Genomic DNA, 10,468 nt, shown 5'->3' on the forward strand with positions numbered 1-10,468 from the left:
ACAAACCATTTCATTTCCGGGACCGAGGTTGGGCGTTCCGGGGGCGTCCCAAATGAGAATTTTGAGAGGGAACGGCTATTCCTCTTAGTCTTAGTAGAAGAGCATACTACCATTTTTCATTTTCAAAGAGTAAACCTGGGTTCGATTCTTATTTAAGGCTAAGTTGATTTAATTGGTTAAATTATCTTTGACATTATATATAACTATTGCCGCCGTTAGTCACTAAATAATTTTCTAACTTTAGATGGTGACCGTAGGATTTAAAGTATAATTCATCTCAGCCATGTAAACTCTTCCAATTATATATAACTATTGCCGCCGGTTAGTCACTAAATAATTTTCTAACTTTAGATGGTGACCGTAGGATTTAAAGTATACTTCATCTCAGCCATGTAAACTCTTCCAATTTAAATGGATAGTTTGTTATCAGACTAATTAGGCATGTGCTTATTATATTGGATAAGATGATCACAAAAAAAATATATATCTCCACATGAAACTTTTTCATTTTAAATGGATAGATTGTTACCATTATAAGCGGATAATATCTTGTCTTGAATATTTGAAATTAGTTGTTGCAATTGACATGGTAAAATGGATGAAGGGGAGGTGGAAGTGGTCTTGCATAAAAGTAGGAGGCTACATCAAATTAATCCTTTATATACGGATGAAACTAAATAATGCTACTGAGTTTGTTTATAAATAGAATGTAGATTGTAGATGGCAGTAGGCTTTTGTACCCGTCTCATTACAACCTAAAGGTTTTTTCCATATTTTCTCTCTACATATTTACACATAGTTAGTTGAGTGTATAAAGTATGTGTTTCAAAGGAGTCTAAAGTCTAAACCAACAACATTATGGTCGTTGAGTTTGTGGATTTGGTTTATATTTTAGTTGTCTCAACTTTTGGCCTTATACAACAAGTTGAGCATTGGTTCCATGGAGGAGAGGTGGGTATATATCGCAAGTTGAGAGCTGAATACGGTTAGAGATGATGTCCTTTAAATAAAATGCAATTCCAATTTCCAAAGGTAGATCCATCCCCATCTCGAAACTTTTGTATCCGAACTTGAACAAAACACGCTGATGGTATCTAAGGAAATAAGGAATAAATGGCGATCGATCACTACTGCCATAATCATTGTTACAATCAGAATTACCCGATTCGAATGGAAATATAGAAGCGATATAGATAGAAAGTATGACAGAATCATGACCCAAAGAAGGGAAAAATAATATATATGTTGTTATTTTTTATCCGGTTGTGAAACAAGTTTGGATACACAGTCAATTGCTGCTGGTTTTATATATGTAAGGTGAAATTCTATGGATTTTAGCTATGAAGGTGTTTCTCTTGAAAAAGTATTAACAGATGATGATGTTGGGTTTATAGGTTTGCTTAATCAGGTTCGTTCACAAGTTACGCATTAGCATGTTATCGAGTCACATGTCATGGGTGTTTTCGTGGGTTACACGTTACTGGGTCATGGGCACGAGTCTGAAAAATGGGTTATCAAGACAGTCTTGTTCTCAATTTGACTCGGTAGTAAATGACTAATTTATGTGCAAGTAAATTGGAAACGTGCAGGGTGGTTTGGATGAGTTTCATGCATCAAATTTGAGTGTGGGATACTAGAAAATAGGAACTGATGGTTTAGAATTTACTTGCTTTGTTTTGTAATAAATAGAATAAGAGTTTTTGTTTTATTTCATTTATTGTATCCTTTTCATTCTTGAATACACAGACTATCATATTCATTGCATATCTACATAAATTTAGTGTTGAGTCTGTATTCGAGTGCTTGTGGAGAGATTATCAGGTTCAGAACGGGGCTTCAAATGGATTATCAGTCTAGGGACGTAGATCTTTTCCTAATTAAAAGTTATGGAGTTTGTCAACTAATTAATTATCAATCCTTTTTACAAGTCTTTCATTTTGTATATTATATGTGGAAGATCATATAAACTAAGTTGTTAATATTTAAATAATATAATATGTTTATTAGTTTGAATTTTAATTTGATAAAACTCAACTAAAACATGTAAGTAAAATGAAAAAGCATTTGATAAACAAGTATAACCCGAATAACACACGGGTATTGTTCTAAATTCAATCAGATTTATATAGTATGAACATTTTCATTATAAAGTTGTACTCTTTAAAACTAGAGTTATGCCCCATGATCTGGTGGTGTAATGGCGACGGTGACGGGCTATGATGGCACACAGAGGTAGCAGTGGCGGCGGCGGAAACGACGGGTGGTGGTGCATGGTGGATGTGGCGGCGAGTAATTTAGGTAATTGATGTAATATAGTTTGATGAATTATTGAAAATTAAAATTAATATTGAAATTTAAGTGCAATTTGAAACTTAAAAGGAGATTAAAGAGTAAAAAATATGATATATGAACATAATTGGAGTACGAGATAATATGTAGATATTCTATTTGAGTTGCTACTTTTTTTTTATTTAAATGTAAATTATAAAAGTTATTTAGCAAGTTACCCGAGCTACGCACGAGTATTGTTATAGTATATATTGTCACCGATTAGTGGAGTATTAGATTAATTATGTCCATTAGATTAACTTTTGATTTCATCACAGCCGTGTAATTTACTATTCCATTTTAAGTGGTAAAATTTGTTGAATATTTATCCCATGTGGAAAATAACCTTACATTAACTTTTATTTTTACATTATCTACATAACAAACATCACGTACAGCCGTAGGTTTGTTGGATATTTATCAATGTGCAAAATAAGCTTACATTAACTTTGTATGTTTACATAATCTACATAACAAACAATCCTTAATAAAAGGATGGATTACTTTCATCTTGACTATGTATAAAATGATTATTTTCATCTTGACTATATGAATATAATTGGAGTACGAGATGATATGTAGATATTTTATTTGAGTTGCTACTTTTTTTCTTATTTAAATGTAAATTATAAAAGTTATTTAGTAAGTTACCCGAGTTACGCACGAGTATTGTTCTAGTTATCTTTGTTGAGAGTTATGTGACTTATCTAAGGCTAACTTAAATTTAATTGGTTAAATTATCTTGACGTTATTCTCGTGAGTTATGTGAGTATTAATTTAATACATAAAATTCCCATCAATATAGACTTTTTTTTTTTTTTTTTACCAACCAAATCTTCATGAACTGGGCTGATTTTGAGCTTAGTGGCTTAGATCATATCCCATAGGCCTCTTACACAAAATATATATCATGAACCGGGCCTATATATTTGAGCTTTATAACTTATAAGCAAGCAGTGTCTAGAAGAAACACACGGTTATTAATATCATACCTTAATCATATTCCAGATAATTATATTAAAGGAAATAATCAAATCCAGAAGAAATAAATCAAATTGGATGGCGAGTTCAAAGTTGGTGAAAGCAATTTTAGATCCAAAGAAAAACTGGTTTGCTGCTTTACATAAGAAAACCGTCTCCAATCGGCTTCGTAAATACGGTCAGATATATTAACCTAATCGAATCTTTTTCATTTTTTGTTTCCATTATTAAATTGTGTATTATTTGTTGATTTGATTAAAGAATAATATATAAATAGGATTAAGATATGATGATTTGTACGATCCAATGGAATCATTGGATATAAAGGAAGCGTTGGATAGGCTGCCTCGTGAGATTGTTGATGCTCGAAACCAACGTATTTTGCGTGCCATGGATCTTTCCATGAAACATGAGTACCTTCCTGAAGATCTTCAGGTTTCTTTCTTTCTTTCTCCTCACTCTTTATTTATTTATTTATTTATGTATGTGTGTGTAAAGCGCTAGGTGCTTCTAGGATTTTATTGGAGGTAGTTTAGGTGTAGGTCTAGGACTAGAATTTTAGAAACCATTCAAAATATGTAAATAATTATGTAATAATAAAAATGATGATAATTATATTTTGTTATCGGATGCAGGCACAACAGACTCCATTTAGGAGTTATCTGACTGATATGCTGAACCTGGTATGTGTCTAACTTAAAATTGGTTGTTTTGTTGATGTTTGTGGGTTTTATTAGTAAATTAAGCAGGTCTTTTGATGATACGTTCTATTCGGGTCTGTTTGTTTTTATATTCATAATATGTTATGTCGGGTAAAAAGTCTATAGTATGTGTAGATTAAGTACTATTGTTTGTTTTATGTGTTGAATCGATGGTTTGTAATAGACAAATAGTGGAAGTTAACGACTTATTGGGTATGGGAATCAACAGCTAAATATTTTTCTTAATCCAGTACGAACGATTGTGGAAACATATTTATTCACTAACTAGCATCAACCAGAGATTGGTATTTATTAAAAAAAAATTTTGGTACTTACCAAAAATCTTTCTTTCGGTTTTTATGAAAAAGTTTTCTTGGAAATGTATACCAAAGTGCAAATGGTCTCTAAGTAGAATTGGTTTCTGAGTAGATAGCGCGAAACCACCTCTTTTGTGCTTTCCAAGAATACTGATACTCGTGAGGAATATCATTGTTTTGATTAGTGCATAATTGCATATGCACCTCATATGTGATTCTCTATAAATTGTGATTAGCCATCAACATTCTAAAAGACTGTATAATGGTGGTTTGTATCCTTTGTTAAATGTTGTTTTTATCTAGATCTATGCATATATTTCTCCTATATGTATATACATACACACACACACACACACACCCATATATATATAGTATGCTTGCCTATTTGTGTTTATGTTCGAAATAGGATTTTAGAGGAACTGCTGGAAACTGATAGGTGGAATCAATGTTAGTAAGGACTATGTGTGAACAATATTTAAAATTGGAGAGTTAGACAGTTGAATTGATAAGATTGATGAAGTGTACGAAGATGTCAATGCTGTAAACTTAATCTCTGTAAACTATATCTGAAAGCACTTTATCAACTCTAGAATAAGTTAACTAGTTTTCCCTGTGATCACCAAGTAGGACACATCAGACAAACTGCTTATTGTAGATTTGTAGCCTAAAGATATAGTACAAGTACCTTATGAGATTCGATTATCTGTCTGGTGGAGGCCGTTTGATTGATGAAAATGATTGACAACAAGTCCTTCACTGACTTCCGCATGCAATCTATATCTCTAAGATAAAATCATCATATCTTTCGTGGCAAGTAAGCAAGTATAAATTCTTTGAAGTACGCATAATTTTATCTACAATAATGATGATCTACTATTTTAGACGAAATCAGATGCTTATTTATCTGAAGGATGGGGTTACGTCTCTACTGAGCCATTAGTTAGTGTTGAAGAGCAAGGATCTGAAGTCTGAACTTTTGAGAATATATATTCATGGACTATTACCTATTTATAAGGTGGGGTGTTATTTTCGTACGTTATCATTCGTTTAGGTTGGTTGTACTACCCAAACTAACCAATCTTTAGCTTTAAGCCATTAGTTAGTGTTGAAGAGCAAGGATCTGAAGTCTGAACTTATGAGAATATATATTCATGGACTATTACCTATCCAAATAAAAAGTACCTATCCCAAAATAAGTCATATTTCAGGTTATCGATGGCAGTTTTGACCTTTATAATATAGATTAGTTAGTTTGGGTAGTACGACCAACCTGAACTAATTGATAACGTCTTAAATTAACAGCCCGTGTGAAATTAACAGCCCACCTTATAAATTTTCGGGTCATAAGGGACAAGATTGATAAGAATGAATACCAGTCTTGTGGCTTGGAATTATTATTTGAAGAAATTAGAATATTAAAGGAACTCAAGAAATTTAAGCAATATAAGAAAGGATATTCTAGGGATTACCCAAAGGGGTTGACAACACTTATTGGAGACAGGGTTCTCATTTGGAGCTGGTCATTAAGGGTTGATACTAATGACCGTAGGGGAAATAGCGTCCTAATAAAATGTGATGTTGAGCATCAAATGACAACGAAATTGGAACTCAAGATTTCATAATTGACATTAAAATACATGGATATAGAACAGTATTACACTTTATGCATGTCTCAACTTGAAAAGTTTGAGATGCGTAAAGACTCGAAAACTGAAAAACCTTTAATAAAGTTTGGTAGATCATGTTCCCAGGATGAAAGTCTTTTAATTTATCTTAACAGGAATCATCAGTTACATAACAGGCTATGTATATATAGCTTACAGTGTTTAATATGGAATTGTTATACATGTATGATGGAGGATTAGTTTACCAGTCAATAACAAGAAAGGGGGTTAAACTTGAGACTGCATATAACTTGGATCTCGACTCATGATTTTGTCGACTCAGAACTGATCCAAGTCATACAAGTAAAAAGTTACACCTGATTAGATTTGCGGCATTCATTTTCTCCATTGTTGTCATATGCCTCTTTTTTGGAAATCACTGATCATGGAAGTAATAGTTTTTAGAGTGAGAGTGCTACGTGGAGAGTGTGAGAAACTTGACTTTGTAAGGAAGAGTTTTCTAATTATTTGGTTAAGTAGGTAAAGCAGTAACAGTTCAACTGTATATTTTTTTCTTTTTCATATTTAAAGTTTTCAAGTAATTTTTTTTTTTGAACGGCAATAAATATATTAAATAAAGTCCACTAGCAAAGTACTAGAAATGCCAAACAGAGTACAAAGTACAATTACAATTATCTAGAACACAACACGAGATCAAGTAATATTAACATTCACAAAGTTTTCAAGTAATATTAACATTCACAATAGTCAATACTCAATAGTCTCCTGTAGGAAACATGTGTATTAGGTAATTTTTTTTATAGCTAGGATACAGTGAATTTGACTGTGAGATTAATAAATTATGTGTTTTCATTATTAATATATTTTTCCTGGTTAAAATTTGATAACAATTTTTTCCTTTTCAACAAATAGATTATTATCTTGTTACAAATAGATTTAGGGGTAAAAATTTTCACGTTCCAAGTCACAAGTTGACAACTATTAACTATAGTTAGAAGAGAATCATAGTCTTGGTGGTAATGAAGTTTTGATGTAGGGAGAAAAGGGATAAACAATTGAACCTGTTGATTCAAAGGAACTATATTGTTAATGGTCGATTAACGGTTATAATGGTCGACCACCGGTATTTGATATATCGGTTATAGCGGTGGTATAACGGTTATCATAATGTTATGCTAAGCTTAGGTGTGGAACCCCGCACATACTAATATTTTATTATTTCTTTTTTAATGAATAAATGCACGGGCCCCAATGATGTTTATGGATTAAAAAAACAAGATGTGAGTGTTCCACATCCAAGCTTAGATACCCGACAGCATTATATTCCCATTCCCCATATATATACCTAAGCTTAGATGTCGGACACTCACATTAATTTTTTAAACCATAAAAATCATGGGGGCCTAGGCATTTATTCATTTAACAATAAATAATAAAATATTAGTATGTGAGGGGTTCCAAACCTAAGCTTAGGTATCGGACAACCTTATATTCCCTTTATATATATATGTGTGTAAAAATTCCAAAATAATTAATACTTTATACTAATATTAAGCTTACAAGTCAAACTTAAAATAATCTAGAAACATGATAGATGAAATTCAAATCATTAGTTTGAAGCACTGATGGGAGCTGTTGTGTGTGTAGATCGATTGATTGAAAAATTAGGGTTGGGACTTGTTTTTCTTTTTTACCTTCTGTTAAATATTAGATGGATCGTTGGGCTTTTATTTAGTTAGTATGGACTATTAATAAGAAGGTATTTATTAGTTTTGGGCCCAAAAAAAGGGAAAAGAAAAATTCCTGTAATAACACTGTTATAAGCGAAATTTTAAAAGCTAAATATCGGGAAAATAACGGTAGATACCACTAGATACCACTAGATACCACTGTTAATAACGGGACCATTCTTTTGACCGTTATTTTGGGGAAGGACCGATAACTGTTATACCACCGTTATACTACCGTGATTAACAACATAGCAAAGGAATACCAGGAACAATTCTTCTAATAATCGTTTTCGAAAAGAATACCGATAATTAGGGTAATTCAAACACACTAACAAACATTCCATATCATCTTTATCAACTAATTACTAGCAAAACATAAATCTCTATTTATAATGGGAAATCATAGCCATGAAACTATAACATTTAAGAAGTAGATTAAATACGTTAGGAAACTAAAGAGACCATAATAAAGAAAATAAATATCTAGAAGGTTCCACATCATTTTTCCCGTCTTTTAAAAAAAACTCGCTCTCGAGTTTTTCTTCGGATCTAACCACCGATGTCAAATTGTCGGGTTGAAAGCATTAACTTTTTGTCCACTACTTTTCCATTCATCAAAAAGTTGACTTGATGTGGAATAAAAATACTTGAGGATGTATCCCAACTATCTTGTTGAGAAACAAACAAAAATATTATATCATCTTTTGGAATTTTTGAAAGATGGAAATCTTTCAAATTCTCTCTGTCACCCAACGCGGCCTCAACAGAAAGTATTTCACCTTCAAACGTCATATCATTTTCCATCCCATAAAATGTACATATTCTTGACATATTTCATGTATTGATCATTTGGAACAATGAACCCGGTTAGGCTAGTCTGGGCTGCATGAGACGTAGTCCCGGAATACCATTCCTCATCACTATCAGTGTCACTTTTGTAAAGATATTTGTAATGCAACCTATCACCTTCTTCAACAAACTGCAGCAACTTCAGAAAACCAAACCAAAGGTTAGATTGTGCGTCGATGAGTCTTGGATCACATATCCAAAACTCAGAGACATCCAACGTTGGACGAATCCGAACGAACATGAATGGATTTTTGGGTATCTTTCGACTTGGCATGTAATCTTCTTCATCAATCTTCTGACGATATGGACAATCATTGGACCCAAACCAAAGGTACCAACCCAAACCAAAAGAATACCGATAATCAGGGTAATTCACACATACTAAAAAACTTTCCATATCATTATCATCAACTAATTACTTGCAAAACATAATCCCTATTTATAATGGAAAATCATAACCATGAAACTATAACATTTAAGAAGTAGATTAAATACATTAGGAAACTAAAGAGACAATAATAAAGAAAATAAAAATCTAGAAGGTTCCACATCAAGTTTTCATTTTAAGAAAAAAACTTAAATGATATATCCTACATAGATTTCATGATTTTTTGTTATTGAATATCCGGTCAGTTTAAAGGAAAATAGAAAAAGGATAATTATTTGAAGATCATAAAAAAACATTTTACAATGATCTATAGACTAGATATAAATTAGAAAGGATTAGATTTACGCCGGTTATGGTGGGTTAATGTGTATTTTAAACGGGTGTTGGGGGATAGGGAAGCAGGTTTATCCACGATGGACATGACATACCCACCATCAGCTAACCAGCGACTGTAGTTTCTTGCTCATTGACGTCCCTGTTAATAACAACTCCTTTAATGAGACACATTCACATTCGGTTTTTTTTTTTTGTTTTTGGTATTTAAGGCGGCTGATGTTATTAATGTTAGGACATTTTTATATATCGGAGTGATACTAAGCACATTTTGGTTATACTGGCATTTTATGTTAGTGTAATGTGGTTAGGATCTAATTCTCTGCTACTGTAAAATGATTTATAACCAAGTGATGGAATTGAAGTCTGTTAAACAGTAGCTAGGAAGAATACAGCAGCTTATATATGATATAATTATATATACAATTGTGCTCCCTTTGTACGATATCAGCTGGGTTCATTTGGAAACAAGTTGTATATGGCGCATATATGCGTAATGTTTCACAAATACAGTGTAACTGAAACAAAGTGTTATGCATCTCAGGTAGAGAGGGAAAAAGCAGAACGCGAAGCCCTTGGAGCATTGCCTCTAAAGCAGCGTACCCTGCCATAGTATTCTCAGTTTTGCTCTGGTAGCAACCATTTTGGTAACAAATGGACGAAGACATGAAAAGGCCATTTGTTTTGGTTTGAACACTGTCAGCAACAATAATTTTATGCTATCCGGCTTTCTTTTAATCAATGTTCATCATTTTACTGTATGTTGTTAAAGGTTCATGTATGGTAACTCGATGTAAACAAATACATGTGTGATGGCATGTAAAACGTTATGTTATGTTTTATGGTTTCTCCTCGTTTTAGGTAAGTAGTTTGCATATTATTAAGCTATTCCCTAACGAGAAGTAGGCAATTTCCATTTTCTATAAAATAAGAGATGTCCTGGCATTTATCCTTACTAAAAGGTTATCGGGACAAGGTTTTTGTAAGATCTTTATTTTCTTTTCGCAAATTACCTCTAACAAAGTCATATTGGCCAATTGCAAGGAAAATTTAAAATTTGATTATAATTGTAGTGACAAACGTTTTTTTAATTCCGAACACATTAATGATAATAAGTATTAGATTTAATGCTCTTATTTTGACATTAGATTATACGAGAGTTAGTTACTGTGCGTTTCGGCGATGAGGTGATAGGGTGATAGTTAGGGCGATGAGG

General features: G+C 32.5%; 1 protein-coding gene across 1 annotated transcript; it reads left to right on the top strand.

The window, feature by feature from the left end:
• The first annotated feature begins 3,273 nt into the window (after positions 1–3,273).
• Positions 3,274–10,099, top strand: LOC122594428 (cytochrome b-c1 complex subunit 7-2, mitochondrial-like). Its single transcript, XM_043766885.1, has 4 exons — positions 3,274–3,487; positions 3,587–3,744; positions 3,945–3,992; positions 9,797–10,099. Exons 1-4 carry the CDS (start codon positions 3,388–3,390, stop codon positions 9,863–9,865), a joined length of 375 nt encoding a protein of 124 aa, XP_043622820.1. The 5' UTR covers positions 3,274–3,387; the 3' UTR covers positions 9,866–10,099.
• Positions 10,100–10,468: the final 369 nt, after the last annotated feature.

Source organism: Erigeron canadensis, chromosome 3 (genome assembly GCF_010389155.1).
Source record: "Erigeron canadensis isolate Cc75 chromosome 3, C_canadensis_v1, whole genome shotgun sequence".
NCBI classification, from domain to species: Eukaryota; Viridiplantae; Streptophyta; class Magnoliopsida; order Asterales; family Asteraceae; genus Erigeron; species Erigeron canadensis.

Coding starts and splice junctions, on each gene's coding strand:
- LOC122594428 (XM_043766885.1), top strand. CDS start 3,388: ATGGCGAGTTCAAAGTTGGTGAAAGCAATTTTAGATCCAAAGAAAAAC. Junction 3,488..3,586: donor CAATCGGCTTCGTAAATACG/GTCAGATATATT, acceptor ATATATAAATAG/GATTAAGATATGATGATTTG. Junction 3,993..9,796: donor TGACTGATATGCTGAACCTG/GTATGTGTCTAA, acceptor TATGCATCTCAG/GTAGAGAGGGAAAAAGCAGA.